We start from the raw sequence: 18,519 nt of genomic DNA on the forward strand, positions 1-18,519 counted from the left end.
TGTGGTTTTTACATGTGAAGCAAATATTAGCTCATCGATTACTTAAGGTTTAACTAAATCAAGTTGTATTACATGGTTAAATTTGTTAGTTTTGATGTCCTAAACTTTTGATACAATAACATATAAGATAAATTATATATATTATATCCTAAATCATTTGGTGAAAATATGATTAAAAATTTTATACATTTTCAAAGACTTGTAAAATACTCAAAAAAATATTTTAATTTATCTAAATATTTTTGGGTTAATATCAAAGTGTTTTAAGGTGTTTAAAATGTTTTTAAGGGACTTTGACATGCAAGTCTCGAGACATATAGTATATGATTATATGTCTTGAGACATGAAAACTTCAAAACAAAAAACCGCTTCAAGAGTTGCCAAGTCTCGAGACAATTGGTAGATTATCTCGAGACATGGCATGTCAACAACTATATAATGGCTATTTATCAACAACTATATAATGGATATTTTTTAAGCTCACAATTAATGCTTCCAACGACTAGAATTCATCCCCAGTGACCATAAGTATCTACAAACTTGTTCCTTGGTAAAAATACACTTCAAGAATACTTCAAAACTCAAGACAGATATCCAAGCATCGAGACTAAGAGAGAAATATTCAAATATTTATTATCTTTATTTCTCTTGTAAAAATATTCTCTAGGAGTTTATTGTTAGATCATTTGTCACTCTCATTTCTTTTCTTTGAGAGCTTAAATTTTTTTTTAAACACATACCTTATAGAGGTTTCTTTGTTTACTTTCTTTCATATCACTAATTGTAAATTGGGAGGGTTTTAGTTAAGTTATAAAAACTAAAAAGGGTTCTAATTTAGCCATAAAAGCTAGGTGAAAAGATTCTATCTTACCTTAAGGAAAAGATAGTGTTGTAAATGTTATACTTCTCCTTGAAAGGCATTAATTCTTATAGTAAATTGGGAATTTTGGTTGAGGTATATTAAAGAAATGGAGGTAGGCAATTGGGCCAAACTACTATAAAACTAATAAGAAATCAACTTATATTAATAGGTAATCTAAATTGTTCATAATCTATAGAGTTAGATTAACCAAATAACTCATGTTATAATTATTCGTCTATAAAACTGATGAAAGAAATAATTTGTCTCAGTATCAAAGCTGGATTGAATCTAAAAATAGAGACATGAACAATGATACGTTAGATAAAAATGATATCGAATTTATCTTTAAAATCCGTTCATGGAATAGTTTACTTGTAACTCTATTTTGGTATGGATTGGGTTATTGCCTCTATGTCAAACAAATAGGCACTGGATTGGGCCATTTCGGACAGCAGAGAAAATTGGAGCAACAAACATTGGCCTTCTATAGCTAGAAATGGCCCACAATACATCACGTGACACTCACACCGCCATTCGTTTATATCCCTAAAATTATAAAACCAACCGATTCCTATTTTCTTTCATCTTTACTCGAAAATTCTCACACAGTCTGTCTTTGCTTAGAGGGCAGGGAGGAAGGAAATAAGAAAACTGGAAGTGAGAAAAAAACTCAAATCCCCTCTAAAACCCTAGTTTCCAATTTCATTTCATTTCTTTCTTTAGGCTGAGGTAGAAGCTTCTCGGCCAAAGTTGCCATGTGGAGCAACAACAACGGCGCTCAGATTGCGCCACCGGGAACTGGTGGATCCACCATCCCGCCGCCTCCAGCTGCTCAACCTTCTTACACCGTGCTGGCTCCGCAGACTACGCCACAGGATGCCGAGGCCAAGCTGGAGGAGAAGGCTCGGAAATGGATGCAGCTTAACTCTAAGCGATATGGAGATAAAAGGAAGTTTGGTTTTGTCGAGACGCAGAAGGAGGACATGCCTCCTGAGCACGTCAGGAAGATTATCAGGTGAGAGCTTTATTATTTCGTTTTTTACATAATTTTTTCTGGATTAAAGATTCTTAAGCTGAGGTTTTATCTATTTGAAGAATTGCTACGCTGGTTAGGTCGGTTAAGATAGTTTCTTCTCATTTTTATTTATTTATTTTAAATTTCATCTTATTTCCCCCTATTTTGAAGGATATAGAGGTTTTATCTATTATTTATATTTCTTGTTGGACGTGGAAAGCTTCGCTATGATTTGAGAGATTTTTGGTTTCATGTCTTATGTTTTGTTAAGACTAGAGAAAACCTTATATTATGAAGCTTGCATAGGGCATTTCAAGAGAAGGAGAGGAAGACATGATTACTTGTGGAAATTATCAAAAAGATGACTGCTTATTGAGTTTGCATAGGAATGGCTTGAGTAGGTTGCTATTGTACAATATGATCTGGCATTCCGTAGGGGTTGTTCTCTTGTTCTTGTGGTTGGATCAGTGCATAACTTGCCCTTGGAAGTTCGAAGTTCTTACTTCATGGTTACTTTTTCACTATATAATGGAATGTAAAGGGAAAGTTAAATTGTAAAATGTGTATCTGTAAAAATGGCTTGTGTTCTATATTTGTTTTCTGCTTTGATACCTGATTCTTCCAAGATGTGCAGGCTTTTGAGCTAAGATGTTTCTTTATTCACCAGTTAATCTTTAATATTTAAACATTTTTTTCTTTTGAATTTTATTGAAGATATGGTACTCTCTTGGTTGAGTTAATATACCCGTGCCCTTTTTATGATGATTTATAGTTTAATGTTCTGATGGTATTATTATTTTCTCTTTCTTGTTGCCTTAGTCTTTTAGGACGGGTCCTGACTTGTCTGCTGTTGGATCTAGTACTCTGAACTTCCATTGACATGATATGCATGATGCAATAATGGTTTACTTTTTTTTTCTCTGGCAGAGATCATGGAGACATGTCTTCGAAAAAATATCGGCATGATAAACGTGTTTATCTAGGGGCCCTTAAATTCATTCCACATGCAGTTTATAAGCTCCTTGAGAATATGCCAATGCCTTGGGAGCAGGTTCGTGATGTGAAGGTCTTATACCATATTACAGGAGCTATAACATTTGTGAATGAAATACCATGGGTTGTTGAACCAATTTATTTAGCACAGGTATGCTTATTTCCTTCCCCTCATACAACAAACTGACACCGAATTGAGTTGTATCTCAGTTCAATTCTACATGGAAGTAGTATACCGCTGTTGCTATTGATTGAGTTATCTTCATCTCTACAGTGGGGTACGATGTGGATCATGATGCGGAGAGAGAAAAGAGATCGTCGACATTTCAAGAGAATGCGGTTTCCACCATTTGATGATGAGGAACCTCCGTTAGACTATGCTGATAATTTGTTAGATGTCGATCCTCTAGAGCCAATTCAGTTGGAGCTGGACGAAGAGGAAGATTCTGCCGTACATGCATGGTTTTATGACCACAAGCCTCTTGTCAAAACAAAGCTTATCAATGGTCCAAGTTACAGGAAATGGCATCTCTCTCTTCCAATTATGGCTACTTTGCACCGGCTTGCTGGACAGCTGCTTTCTGATTTGATTGACCGTAATTATTTCTACTTGTTTGACATGGAGTCATTCTTCACAGCTAAAGCATTGAACATGTGCATACCTGGTTAGTCTCCTTCCTTTTTGTATTACTCTGAACTTCTTTTTTCCTACGGTCATGAATGTTTTGAATTTAAAGGTTGGTTGATGCTGCCTTGTGGGATTAATAGAGTTGATCGATAATTATGTTGCAAATGTTATCATTGGAAGCAGTATTTTAAAGCTTCTTTACTCTTGTATTGCTTGCATTTACTGGCATTTTGATCACTTTTTATTATTTGTTTCTAATTGCGTGGGATTTGGTGGTGGTAGAAGATACTGTAATGGAGAAATAGAATGAGATAATAATTTCCCATTTCTATCTTTATGCCATGTTGTGGCTGTGAAATCAGTCTTCTTTGAGATTGATAAAATGGTGATTTCTGTTTGCTATTTGTCTTTATGCTGCTTGAACTCGTTCTCCACAAATTGTGCATATTTGCAGGTGGTCCTAAGTTTGAGCCTCTATACCGTGATATGGAGAAAGGGGATGAGGACTGGAATGAATTTAATGACATAAACAAACTAATTATCCGGTCACCTCTTAGGACAGAATACAGAATTGCTTTTCCTCATCTTTATAACAATAGGCCCAGGAAAGTGAAGTTATGTGTGTATCACACTCCGATGGTCATGTACATTAAAACAGAAGACCCTGATTTGCCAGCATTCTACTATGATCCTTTGATACACCCCATAACTACCACAAACAAGGAACGGCGTGAGAAGAAAATTTATGATGATGATGATGAAGATGATTTTGTCTTGCCTGAAGGGGTGGAACCTTTGCTGAATGACACACAGCTTTACACTGACACCACTGCTGCTGGGGTTTCTCTTTTATTTGCTCCACGTCCTTTTAATATGAGATCTGGTCGGATGCGACGTGCCGAAGATATACCACTTGTCTCAGAGTGGTACAAGGAGCATTGTCCTCCATCTTACCCCGTTAAAGTGCGCGTTAGTTATCAGAAATTATTGAAATGCTTTGTGCTGAATGAGTTGCATCATAGACCACCTAAGGCTCAAAAGAAGAAGCACTTGTTCCGGTCTCTCCAGGCGACCAAGTTTTTCCAGACAACAGAGCTTGATTGGGTTGAAGCAGGTCTTCAAGTTTGCAAGCAAGGGTACAACATGTTGAACCTGTTGATACATAGGAAAAATTTGAACTACCTTCACCTGGATTATAACTTCAACTTGAAGCCTGTGAAGACTCTCACTACAAAAGAGCGCAAGAAGTCACGTTTTGGCAATGCTTTTCATCTTTGTCGTGAGATCTTGCGTTTAACAAAGCTTGTAGTTGATGCTAATGTCCAGTTTCGACTTGGTAACGTTGATGCTTTCCAATTGGCCGATGGTCTGCAGTATACATTTTCCCATGTTGGCCAGTTGACTGGGATGTATCGATACAAGTACCGGCTCATGAGACAGATTAGGATGTGCAAAGACTTGAAGCATTTGATTTACTACCGCTTCAATACTGGGCCTGTAGGGAAGGGACCTGGATGTGGATTCTGGGCACCAATGTGGAGGGTATGGCTTTTTTTCCTCCGTGGCATTGTCCCTCTTCTAGAAAGGTGGTTAGGAAATCTGCTTGCACGGCAATTTGAAGGGCGTCATTCAAAAGGAGTAGCCAAGACTGTTACCAAGCAACGTGTTGAGAGCCACTTTGATCTGGAACTTCGAGCTGCTGTCATGCATGATGTTCTTGATGCCATGCCAGGTGAATTTTCAACTGTTCTTGTTTGTTACAATATTTATTTTGTCGATGTCAGTTTCTTATTCTATCATGTTTCTAATTAAACTACAGAGGGCATTAAGCAAAATAAAGCTAGAACAATATTGCAGCATCTGAGTGAGGCATGGCGCTGTTGGAAGGCAAACATCCCATGGAAGGTAAAATCCTGATTTAATATGTTTTCTGTAGTTTTTGACATGTGCTAGTTGTCTCACTGTTCTATTCTTTAGGTTCCGGGTTTGCCAGTTCCCATTGAGAATATGATTCTTAGATATGTCAAGTCAAAAGCTGATTGGTGGACAAATGTTGCTCATTACAATCGTGAGCGTATCAGAAGGGGTGCAACTGTTGATAAAACAGTTTGTAGGAAAAACTTAGGCAGATTGACACGACTCTGGCTGAAAGCTGAGCAAGAACGACAGCACAATTATTTGAAAGATGGGCCATATGTCACTCCAGAAGAAGCGGTTGCGATCTATACTACAACTGTGCATTGGTTGGAGTCCAGAAAATTCTCGCCCATTCCATTTCCTCCCTTGTCTTACAAGCATGATACGAAGTTACTTATCCTTGCACTGGAGAGGTTGAAGGAATCTTACAGTGTAGCTGTAAGATTAAATCAACTCCAAAGAGAAGAATTGGGTCTAATTGAACAAGCTTATGATAATCCTCACGAGGCCTTATCAAGGATCAAGCGCCATTTGCTTACCCAGCGTGCCTTCAAAGAAGTGAGTTGGTGACTGAAAGTGGCTTTCTTTTTTTGCTTTGAACTTCATATTTTATATCTAAATTTGAACTTAAATTTATATATTCTTTTTCAGGTTGGTATAGAGTTCATGGACCTGTACAGCTATTTGATTCCAGTCTATGAAATTGAGCCCCTTGAGAAGATTACAGATGCTTATCTTGACCAATACCTATGGTATGAAGGAGACAAGCGGCATCTGTTTCCTAATTGGATTAAGCCTGCAGATTCAGAGCCACCTCCACTTTTGGTTTACAAATGGTGTCAAGGTATAAATAATTTGCAAGGGGTATGGGACACGAGTGAGGGGCAGTGTGTGGTAATGCTTCAAACAAAATTTGAGAAGTTCTTTGACAAGATTGACCTGACAATGTTAAACAGGTATGTTTTTATGGAAATCTTTTGCTCATCTCAGTATAGGCTATGTTGGATGTCTATAATATTTTTTTGTATTTTGCAGGCTTCTACGATTGGTTCTTGATCACAACATTGCAGATTATGTTACTGCAAAGAATAATGTGGTGCTGTCTTACAAAGATATGAGCCACACAAATTCGTATGGTCTTATACGTGGTCTTCAGTTTGCTTCTTTCGTTGTCCAGTATTATGGACTTGTTCTGGATCTCTTGCTTCTTGGATTGACTCGTGCTAGTGAGATTGCTGGTCCACCCCAGATGCCGAATGAATTCATCACATACTGGGATACAAAAGTTGAAACCCGGCATCCAATTCGTCTGTACTCTAGGTACATTGATAGGGTGCACATATTGTTCAGATTTACTCATGAAGAAGCACGGGACCTTATCCAGCGATATCTTACTGAGCACCCTGATCCGAACAATGAAAACATGGTTGGATATAACAACAAGAAATGCTGGCCAAGAGATGCGAGAATGAGGCTTATGAAACATGATGGTATGTGTAACCTTAATGATTCGAACCTTTTAGGACAAAACTGCTTTTGGAGATGAGATTTCAGTTCTAATTTTTATTCTTCTTGATTTTAGTTAATCTTGGGAGAAGTGTCTTTTGGGACATGAAGAATCGTCTGCCTAGAAGCATCACTACTTTGGAATGGGAGAACAGCTTTGTTTCTGTCTACAGCAAGGATAATCCGAACCTTCTTTTTAGCATGTATGTTTTCTTAGTAGCTCTCGTTCTTCTTTTGAAATTTAAAGAATTTCTGTTGATTTCTGCTAATTTAAAGAATTTCTGAAATTTTCATTATATTTAGTATGTTTGAGGGGTGTTAATTTGACCAATCATTATGAGGAATTCATGATGTGTATTGTTCTTCTGGAGCTTTAAGATAGATGATAGATGTCCGTCGACATGCTGGTTTTGATCATGGTCCATTCTTGCCCTAGTGGTAGAATGTATTTTGTTAAATTTGATCATGACTTTTTCATAAACTTTGTTATATAGGTATAATAGCTATGTATTTGTTGAACTTCATTTTCCACGGTTTATTTGAAAGGCTTCTGAGTAGTTGTATCCTTTTTCTGTCTCACTAATTTACCTTGTGTAGACTTTGGCTTTCCATTTTGGTCATGAATATTCCTTCCGTAAACAGTTTGACTGATATTCATTTCTGATCTCTAGGTGTGGTTTTGAAGTCCGGATACTTCCAAAAATAAGAATGACTCAAGAAGCGTTTAGCAATACAAGAGATGGGGTTTGGAATCTGCAGAATGAACAGACAAAGGAGCGAACTGCAGTTGCTTTCTTACGGGTTGATGATGAGCACATGAAGGTGTTTGAGAATCGTGTTAGGCAGATTCTCATGTCTTCTGGATCAACAACATTTACAAAGATAGTCAACAAATGGAATACTGCCTTAATAGGTATTTGTTTGACCATATTCATTCTGGTTTTTACTGTTTGATCTATGGTATTATTGAATTTATTCCTCTTTTTCATTTTCTGTTGAATAGGTCTTATGACTTACTTCCGTGAAGCAACTGTGCATACACAAGAGCTTCTAGACCTACTCGTTAAATGTGAAAATAAAATTCAAACCCGTATCAAGATTGGACTGAATTCAAAAATGCCTAGTCGGTATGATTTTTTTTTAACCTACGTCTCGTTTCTTTCTCATTTTTGTGATCATGATAATTTTCTTAACAAACTATGATGCCTCAGATTCCCTCCTGTAATTTTTTACACTCCTAAAGAGATTGGAGGACTTGGCATGTTATCCATGGGTCACATATTGATTCCGCAGAGTGATCTCCGGTACAGTCAGCAGACTGATGTTGGCGTAACTCACTTTAGGAGTGGAATGAGTCATGAAGAGGACCAACTGATTCCTAATCTTTATCGGTACATACAGGTGAAATCAATTGCACTCTTTTAGGTGTTTTCTTTACTCAGGTCTTGGTTATTTGTTTGATCATCTTGCTGCCTTTTAACAGCCATGGGAGAGTGAGTTCATAGACTCACAGCGTGTTTGGGCTGAGTATGCTCTGAAGAGGCAGGAAGCACAGGCACAAAATAGGCGCCTAACCCTTGAGGATTTGGAAGTGAGTTTCTTTTTTCATTTTCTTAAGTCAATGCATTTATTGTAATGCTATTTACATTTGGCATTTTGCTCCTGTTGTTTACATTTTTTTCATGTTATTGCTCTAATAGCTTATTTATTCCACATGATTTTTGCATCATACGAAATTGTGTTCTGATGACATTCTCTTGGATTTATCAATAGGATTCATGGGATAGGGGAATACCACGTATAAATACCTTGTTTCAGAAGGACAGGCACACATTAGCATATGACAAAGGATGGAGAGTACGTACAGACTTTAAGCAGTACCAAGTTTTGAAGCAGAACCCATTCTGGTGGACTCACCAAAGGCATGATGGCAAATTGTGGAACTTGAACAACTATCGAACTGATGTTATCCAAGCTCTTGGAGGTGTTGAGGGAATTCTAGAACATACCTTGTTTAAAGGAACATAGTAAGTACTTGTTTTCAGTTATATAGTTCATAGATCACTTAATTTCTGTGCTTGGTAATGACATGAATTGTGTATCTTATTTTATGTTTGTCTTATTCCTAAAATTACAGCTTTCCAACTTGGGAGGGTCTGTTTTGGGAAAAGGCTTCAGGATTCGAGGAGTCAATGAAGTATAAGAAGCTCACTAATGCTCAGAGATCTGGTCTTAACCAGATTCCTAACCGTAGGTTTACTCTTTGGTGGTCACCTACAATCAACCGGGCTAATGTTTACGTGGGTTTTCAAGTGCAACTAGATCTAACTGGAATTTTCATGCATGGGAAGATTCCAACCTTGAAAATATCTTTGATTCAGATTTTCCGTGCCCATCTGTGGCAAAAAATTCATGAGAGTGTGGTTATGGATCTTTGCCAAGTCTTAGATCAGGAGTTGGATGCTTTAGAAATTGAAACTGTTCAGAAGGAAACAATCCATCCAAGGAAAAGTTACAAGATGAACAGCTCTTGTGCGGATATTCTTCTCTTTGCAGCTCATAGGTGGCCTATGTCAAAGCCTAGTCTTGTGGCAGAGTCCAAGGACATGTTTGATCAAAAAGCAAGCAATAAATATTGGATAGATGTGCAGCTCCGGTGGGGTGATTATGACTCGCATGATATTGAGCGTTACACTCGAGCCAAATTTATGGACTATACAACAGATAACATGTCTATTTATCCATCTCCCACTGGTAAATTTTACCTCCTTTACCCTTCTCTTCCTACTCTTTTATATGTCTTTGTTTTCTCTGGCCTAATATAATCATATCTATCATGTTTATGTAGGGGTAATGATTGGCCTTGATCTGGCTTACAACTTGCATTCTGCATTTGGTAATTGGTTCCCTGGTTCAAAGCCATTGCTCGCTCAGGCAATGAATAAGATCATGAAGGTAATGTAGTCTTTACTGATTTAATACAAGTTGATTCATACTTGATATAATTTATAGTTTAGATGTTGGACACTACAATTATTGTTAAATGCTAGCATGGGTATAAATCTAAAGGGTTGAACTAATTTTTCTTACTTTTTTCTTTTAAATCCTTGTACAGTCAAATCCAGCTTTATATGTCTTAAGGGAGAGGATAAGGAAAGGTTTGCAGTTATATTCTTCTGAGCCTACTGAGCCGTATCTGTCATCCCAGAACTATGGGGAGATCTTCAGCAACCAGATCATTTGGTTTGTTGATGACACCAATGTGTATCGTGTGACAATACATAAGACATTTGAAGGGAATCTCACGACAAAACCCATTAATGGTGCCATCTTTATTTTCAATCCACGGACTGGACAGTTGTTCCTAAAGGTTTGTTTCTTCATATAGTTTCTTTTCTAAGCTAATTCGTCAATTGTGAAGATCTCAACTGGATGACATTTCCCTCTTGCAGGTAATTCACACTAGTGTCTGGGCAGGTCAAAAGCGTCTTGGTCAGCTTGCCAAATGGAAAACTGCTGAAGAAGTTGCTGCTCTTGTGCGGTCTTTGCCTGTTGAAGAACAACCAAAGCAGATCATTGTTACACGAAAGGGAATGCTTGATCCTTTGGAGGTTCACTTACTGGATTTCCCTAACATAGTTATCAAGGGAAGTGAGCTGCAACTCCCATTCCAGGCTTGCTTGAAAATTGAGAAATTTGGTGATCTAATTCTGAAAGCTACAGAGCCACAAATGGTTTTGTTCAACATCTATGATGACTGGTTGAAGAGTATCTCATCATACACTGCGTTCTCCCGACTCATTCTGATCCTTCGTGCGCTTCACGTGAACAATGAGAAGGCTAAGATGTTACTGAAACCTGATAAGACAATCGTTACTGAGCCACACCATATTTGGCCTTCTCTAACTGATGATCAATGGATGAAGGTCCTTGTTATTTTTATTCATAAAACATTTTCCAATATGTTGTAGAATCATGCATCCTTTATTGCAATGCAGTACATTTAATTCATTGCAATGCAGTACATTTAAGAATGATGTCTTGGTGCAGGTCGAAGTTGCTTTAAGAGATCTGATACTTTCCGACTATGCCAAAAAGAACAATGTGAACACATCAGCCCTGACACAGTCTGAGATTCGTGACATCATCCTTGGAGCTGAGATTACTCCACCCTCTCAACAGAGGCAGCAGATAGCAGAGATTGAGAAACAGGTTATGCTTCTGTTTGTCTTACTATATACATTGCTGATTTAATTTGCTTTTATTATTTTATTTTTAATAAAATGAGAACTTTTTTACTAACTTGGAGCTATTACGTTTTGAACTGACATTTTCAGGCGAAGGAGGCAAGCCAGCTAACAGCTGTGACAACTAGGACTACAAACGTGCATGGAGATGAGCTCATTGTCACCACCACAAGTCCCTATGAACAAGCAGCATTTGGGTCCAAGACGGATTGGCGTGTTAGAGCAATATCAGCTACTAATCTTTATCTTCGAGTGAATCATATATATGTGAACTCAGAGGACATAAAGGTACAAATCTCGCTTATGTGAGATTATTTATCCAGAAAAATAGGACTTTTTTGAGAGTATCAGTTGGTCTTGAGGCTTATATATCTGCTAACATGCAGGAAACTGGGTACACATATATCATGCCAAAGAACATTTTAAAGAAGTTCATCTGTATAGCAGATCTCAGGACTCAAATTGCTGGATACTTGTATGGAATAAGCCCTCCTGATAATCCCCAGGTTAAGGAAATCCGATGCATTGCCATGCCACCGCAATGGGGTACTCATCAGCAAGTTAATCTTCCATCAGCTCTTCCTGAACATGATTTCTTGAATGATCTGGAGCCTTTGGGATGGCTGCACACACAGCCAAATGAGCTTCCTCAATTATCGCCACAGGTTTATATTCAGTTTATTTATTTATTGATGTTCAAATTTAATAGAATATTTCAGTGTTGCTCTGATCCGCCCGTTGGGGTTTCAGACTCGGCCAATGTAGTTTATCATTGGAAATCAAATGCTATAAAACTAATAATTGTTCTCTTATCGTGCATATGTAAACACAGGATGTGACATCCCATTCTCGGATATTAGAGAACAACAAACAGTGGGATGGAGAGAAGTGCATAATCTTGACATGCAGTTTCACTCCCGGTTCTTGCTCATTAACAGCCTACAAGCTTACCCCAAGTGGTTATGAGTGGGGACGGGTTAACAAAGATACAGGAAGCAACCCTCATGGTTACCTCCCAACGCATTATGAGAAGGTGCAGATGCTCCTAAGTGATCGGTTCCTTGGATTTTATATGGTAAGAGCATCCATCCCATTGGCTAGTGTTGTTGAACTACTAACCTTAATGTTATTGTTCTGAATTGTGTTGAATTTTGGTTGATAGATACCTGACAATGGTCCGTGGAATTACAATTTCATGGGAGTGAAGCATACAGTGAGCATGAAATACGGGGTGAAGCTGGGGACGCCGAAAGAGTACTACAATGAGGAGCATAGGCCGACACATTTCCTGGAGTTCAGCAACTTGGAAGAAGGTGAAACTGTGGAAGGAGATCGGGAGGATACTTTTACTTAAATCCCTAAATCTGTTTTTACCAAAGACTCCAAATTCTACTATGTATGGAATGAAGGGAAAAAAATACTTGCATTGCATAGTTGCATGTACTAAATCCCAATCGTAAGAATGTTTTTTGGAGTTGTAAATACGAGTAAGAACTAGGATTTGAATACGATCACCTCAAATGTTGGGTTAAACACAATATGTGCCCAAGAAGCTCTGCTCAGGTTAGGTTTCAATAGTAACAGACTTATTTGCTTTAAATTCAACTCAATTTTATTTTATTCGAATATGTTTAATTATAATTTTATAACTGGATTTTTGGATATCCAAAAATACACTTTGGTATTGGTAGGTAATATCGTTTTTGTTCTGTTACCGGTACACGCGTGTTTAAATGTACCAAAAAGTTTATGCGTATTTTTAGAAGATGTATTTGTAGTTTAAATTTTAGTTTGTTAAAAACTGATGTTATTATACATGCATGTATACATAGAAGTATATTTATATACACAAATATATTTCAAAACTATTAATTAGTTTCAATTATATTTTTAAATATAATTATAAGATAAAAATGGTTAAGTTAATAAAATTTAAAACAGTTGAAACATCAAAATATTAGTTGGTAAAAACAGAATTTAGACTAATTGATACTAATTTCTACTGTTAATATCAATATCTATAGCATCAATGAGCTTCTTAAATTTGAGATCTGGTGACACAACCTCAATTAAAGTGCGGATCTTTAATTGCAAAAAAAATATTGAGTTCAATATTATTCAAACATTTTGAATTATGTCAAAATATTAAATTAAAATTTCAATCTTATCTTTAAGTGTATCTTAAAATACCTTATTTCAAGTTATAATTAGTTTGGTTTCCTAGCTAGCGTTGGAACCAACAAGGTCCAGTGCTTCATTCCACCCATTTAAAACTTTTACTTTGATTCTCTCACAGTCAAATTTGGTCCAATCCAAAATGTCAACAATACTATTGTTGTTTCTTAATTGCAATTAATATTTTAATATCAATAGTTCTAATTTTCGAATTTATAAACCAAGTCTTGGAAAGCAACCTTTTCTTTTAATTGCGACCTTACGTTTTACTCTTGACAGAATTGTTACGGAAATTTTAAATTAGGTGGACCGAAAATAAACTCACGTAAATATTTTTTTTTGAATATATATTTTCTAAGTTATTTTAATCAAAATTAATTATTAATAATTATATTTATAATTAATAAGTTTGGAACAACTTTAAATCTTTTATAAATTCAAATTGAATTTGGAGTAAAATTCTTATTTTAACTTTAATCTTTTAAATCATCTATACTTTAAATTTTTTAAATTCAAATCTTAATAAAATAAATTAATTTCAAATATTTTATTTTTCCAATCAAAATAATTTATATACATCAAAATCAAAATTTAAAGTTAAATTTTCAAAGGAATCTTAAAAGAAATTCTTTTAAAAGTGTTACAAGTACAATCAAAATACAAATACATGTCTGGAAAATCACAAGTATCAAACTAATACAATATGAACTGTCCGAGAGATCATAATGTAGTATTAAACTATTACAATACAAGCGGAATAAGAGCAATTACACTCTAGACTAAGGCCAACAAACTAAACTAACTGGATTAAAATCTACATATGACAACTGACATTCAAAAATCCACGCATATAATTATGTAAATTTCAAACCTAATTACTTACATAAATTTTTTATTAAAAAAAAACAGTTTAAAGATATAAATTTAAAAATTTGAAATTGAATTTTCAAAGATTTTCTTATTTAAGAAAAAAGATATTTTAAAATACCTTAATTTCATTTTGTATAATTTCCTTACCGACCTTTGAACCTTGATAAGGTTATGGTGCGGGAACACAACCTAACCAACAAGATCCAGAAGAGCCAGTGCTTGCTTTCACCCATCAATTATTTTATATGATCTTGTACCGTCACACAGCCCAATCTCAAAATACCAACAAATACTATTCTTGTTTTTTAATATCAAATTTACTTTTAAGCAGTAAATCAAGTTTTTCCAAATTGATAGACCAACTCTTGAAATGCAATTATTTTTACTTCTTACTTTTTTTATTAAATTGGGTAGACTTAAAATAATGATTTGGTATTTATTATCTCATGTACCCCATGTATACATATAGGTAAATTATATCACATGTCATTTAATTGCGAGTCTTTTTATCACCCATTTATTTATTTATTTATTTTTTGGTCATTTAATTATAATTTTTTTAAAAAAATTTAGTTATCTAACTAATCTAGATAGTTTTTTTGATCCATTTTTGTTAATTGCACTAATGGGAGGGTGATGTGGTAGTTGAAAAATCTGTATAATAATAAATTTAGTTATCAAATATTACATATTATATCGATTTAGTAAAAATTTTAAAAAATTTAACGCTCAAAATTTAAAAATGATCTCAATTTATCCTAATTTTAGAAAAATTAAAGAAATATATAAAAATAAATAAATATTTTCAAAAAAATAAAATAATAAATTTAAAAATATATATAAAAAAATGATTGCTAACAAGATATAATAATATATAAAATTTTAAAAAATATAAAAATACATACATATTTTTTAAAAATATAATAATAAATTTAAATTTTATATTAATAAAAAAAAAAATCCTTCCCCCACCATCCCTCTCCTCCCTCAAAATCGAAAAGCTCCACGAACTCTTCGCTTGTGTCGTCATTAGAATTCGCCGACGAGGGTTTCATCAAAGAAAGAGCGAAAGAATCCTTAGGCATCGTTGTGTAAATTTTAGTCCACAACTCAAATCGGTTCACTAGTGGTGTTTTCGATACTAATCGAATTGAATGCAGTTGCCCCCACGAATACAAATTGAGGATTCCAAATTTGAAAATGGGAATGGTGCATGAATTATAAGAGGACCTTCCTCATGTGGATTGTAATCAGAAACAACTAGAGGTGTGTATGGGCCGGGTTCGAGTTAGGTCTAGATAAAATTTTATGCTCATTTTCTAGGCCTGATCTCAGCCCCGCCTGAAATATAAACCTAAAGACTTGTTCAAGCCCGACTCGAAATAAAATTGATAAGTCCGAGCCCTGCCTGGCCCGACCCATATTAAATTTTTTTTAGCTTATTTCATTGAATAAAAAATTTTAAAATATAGTAAATCAAATACATTTAAAAACATAAAAACAAATAAAAAATGAGACTAAAATAATTCTTAAAACAATACACAAATTAAAAATATAATAAAAAGTGGTTATATTAAAATTGGAAATAAAATGTAAATATGATTAAAAATAAAAATGTATATATTTAGTATATAATTCGGGCTGAGCCCGGGCCAAAAAAAGTTTTACCCGATACCTCGTTTTCTAAACGAGCCTCGTTTTTTGCCCACACTCATATTTCGAGCCTATATTTTTACCCGAACCCTTCCATTTTTCGGGCGGGCCTTCGGGCTGAGCCGGGTAGCCCAGCCCATGTACACCTCTAGCAACAACAAGTTTTTTTTTAATTATCATAGTGAAATTGTGTGCGCCACAAGTTGAAAGACAGAAAAGAGAAAAAGTGTGAGTTTTGGCAATTTGTTTTTACATAGATCAACTTTTGTATTTTCCTTGATCAGAGGTTACTTCAGTGTCCGTTGGAGTTAATTTTTTACAATAGTTAGTAGACTTGAAGATCTTTGATTTGTACGGTCATATTTTCGTTTAGGGCACTATAGCTTCGATTTTTCGGCTTTCAAAGTAAACCTTTTTTGGTGCTATTCTCAACTTTTCTCTTAAATTTTGCTTCAAATTATTTGTTAATAGCCTTGTTTGAGTAGTATACTCTTTATGGAAGCTTGGTTGTGATCTTGTAGCGAGACTTTGATTATAGTGAAAATTTTGGTGGACTTTCAAGTCTTGTGGTTTTTACCCTTTGCTTTAAAGGGGTTCTCCACGTACAAATTATGTCTTGATTTATTATTTTTCTTTGCGATATTGTGGTTGATTTGCACCGATTGTTGATATATTGTGTAATTGGGTTTGTCATAATTACTAATTTGATTTATTGGGAGTGAAATAACATTGATTGTGCTTTCGTGTTGTTTTGTTGGGTTCGACTTCATCCTAACAAATTGGTATCAGAGTTTAGTTCTCGTGTTTGGTAATCATGGAAACTAGCACTAGTGAGATGATTATGTTGAATGGCACAAATTATCAACTTTGGTGGAACAAAATGAAATATCTTTTATTTGTGAAGGCTTTGCATCTTCTTGTTTTTGCTATTAAAAAACTTGAGTTGAAAACTGATGAGGAGTGAGAAATCGAGCATCAATATGTATGTGGTTTTATTCGACAATTTGTTCAAGAGAATGTTTATAATCACATTGATCAAGAGACACGTGTGAACACATTGTGGAACAAGCTTGAAAACTTGTATGCTTCGAAGTTTGACAATAACAAATTGTTCATGCTTAAGAGAATTATGACATTAAAGGAAGGGACTTCTATAGCTGATCACTTGAATGAGTTTCAATGTTTATTAACTCAATTACTTGGTATGGGAATTAAATTTGATGATGAGATTACGGGGCTTTGGTTGTTGCTACTTTATTAAACTATTGGGAAAAGTTTCGAGTTTCACTCATTAATGCTACTCCGAAGGGTATTATGACCTTTAAAATTGCTAAGAGTGGTGTGTTGAATGAAGAGGTGAGAATGTCTCAAGGTTCTTCATCATAGTCCCAGGTGATGGAAAAAAATCCAGTTTGAAAACAGTTTTCATGCATAGTGGAAAATAATTTGATCCAAAGTAAATATTTTGATGAAGTTTATTGCAACTACTGAAGCGTTCAAGAAGTTGCTTTTGATGAAGAAGTTTGTGCAATAACACGACTTTGCTCAAGAGAGATATTTTTGAAATAAATATCTAGCTGTCAAAACAAAGTCTGCGATATTTTGGATTATACAGATAGTGGTTGTCCTATTCCTTAGGAGATTAGTTGCTTTATTTACTCAGTTTTTGTTATGCATATTTTGTGTATTTTATGTTTTATTTTAGCCTATATAATAACTTCATTAGTTATGAACAACATAGGTGTAACTCTTTTTCTCATCTTGTGTTTTTATGAGTTAACACTGGTATCCGAGCTAGGTTAAAAAAATAACAACTTATTAGAGAAAAAAAGTTAAGAGTGAGTTAAAAAAAAAAGAGTGTGTATTAGTTAATTTTACAGCAGCAGAACTAATACTCTGTAACAATGGCATTCGAAACTTTTATTCAACGAACAATTCCTCGTTTGATGGTCACTATGACCATTGGAGCATGCTAATGGAAAAAATTGCTTCGGTCTAAGGAGTATTGGCAGGTTGTCTCTGAAGGAATCATAGGACCAGCTGTTGGTACGATGATAAACGCGCAGAAGACAGAGTTTGAAGGGCTAAAGTTGAAAGATCTCAAAGCAAAGATTATCTTTTCCAAGTAATTGATTGCACAATCTTGGAAAATATTCTTTGCAAAGACACATCCAAACAAATAAGGGATTCCTTGAAAAAAAAATATGAAGGTTCAAACAGGACTAAGAGGTAGCAACTACAAGCTCTACAATTCAAATTTGAAATATTACGGATGAAATCAGGAGAAACCGTTTATGATTTTTTCTCAAGAACAATGTCGATTGTCAATAAGATGTGGATTCATGGTGAGAAGATGGAGGATGTGATTGTTGTTGAGAAGATTCTACGCTCAATGGCATCAAAATTCAACTACGTGGTTTGTTCAATTGAAGAATCAAAGTATATAGGTTTTCTATCACTTGATGAACTGCAAACCTTTTTACTGGTTCATGATCAGAAAATAATTCAACAATACAAAGAGGAGTAAGCATTGCTGGTCTCATCAAATTTTAATAAAAAAGAAGGACGAGGACGAGACATATGTTGCAACATCCCAAAATAGGGCTTAGTCAGAACAGTGGTTTTGAAACCATAAATTCGAGGTCAAAAAATT

General features: G+C 35.1%; 1 protein-coding gene across 1 annotated transcript; it reads left to right on the top strand.

The window, feature by feature from the left end:
• The first annotated feature begins 1,433 nt into the window (after positions 1–1,433).
• LOC107897276 (pre-mRNA-processing-splicing factor 8A) lies at positions 1,434–12,788 on the top strand. The gene is made up of 23 exons (XM_016822660.2): positions 1,434–1,877; positions 2,805–3,021; positions 3,145–3,535; positions 3,953–5,230; positions 5,318–5,403; positions 5,476–5,973; positions 6,067–6,371; positions 6,451–6,905; positions 6,998–7,124; positions 7,593–7,834; positions 7,925–8,048; positions 8,133–8,322; positions 8,405–8,512; positions 8,695–8,948; positions 9,059–9,675; positions 9,770–9,876; positions 10,037–10,291; positions 10,374–10,847; positions 10,972–11,133; positions 11,259–11,456; positions 11,555–11,833; positions 12,001–12,243; positions 12,331–12,788. Exons 1-23 carry the CDS (start codon positions 1,618–1,620, stop codon positions 12,520–12,522), a joined length of 7,062 nt encoding a protein of 2,353 aa, XP_016678149.1. The 5' UTR covers positions 1,434–1,617; the 3' UTR covers positions 12,523–12,788.
• The last annotated feature ends 5,731 nt before the right edge of the window (positions 12,789–18,519 follow it).

The sequence above is a fragment of the Gossypium hirsutum genome, chromosome A10 (genome assembly GCF_007990345.1).
Source record: "Gossypium hirsutum isolate 1008001.06 chromosome A10, Gossypium_hirsutum_v2.1, whole genome shotgun sequence".
NCBI lineage: Eukaryota > Viridiplantae > Streptophyta > Magnoliopsida > Malvales > Malvaceae > Gossypium > Gossypium hirsutum.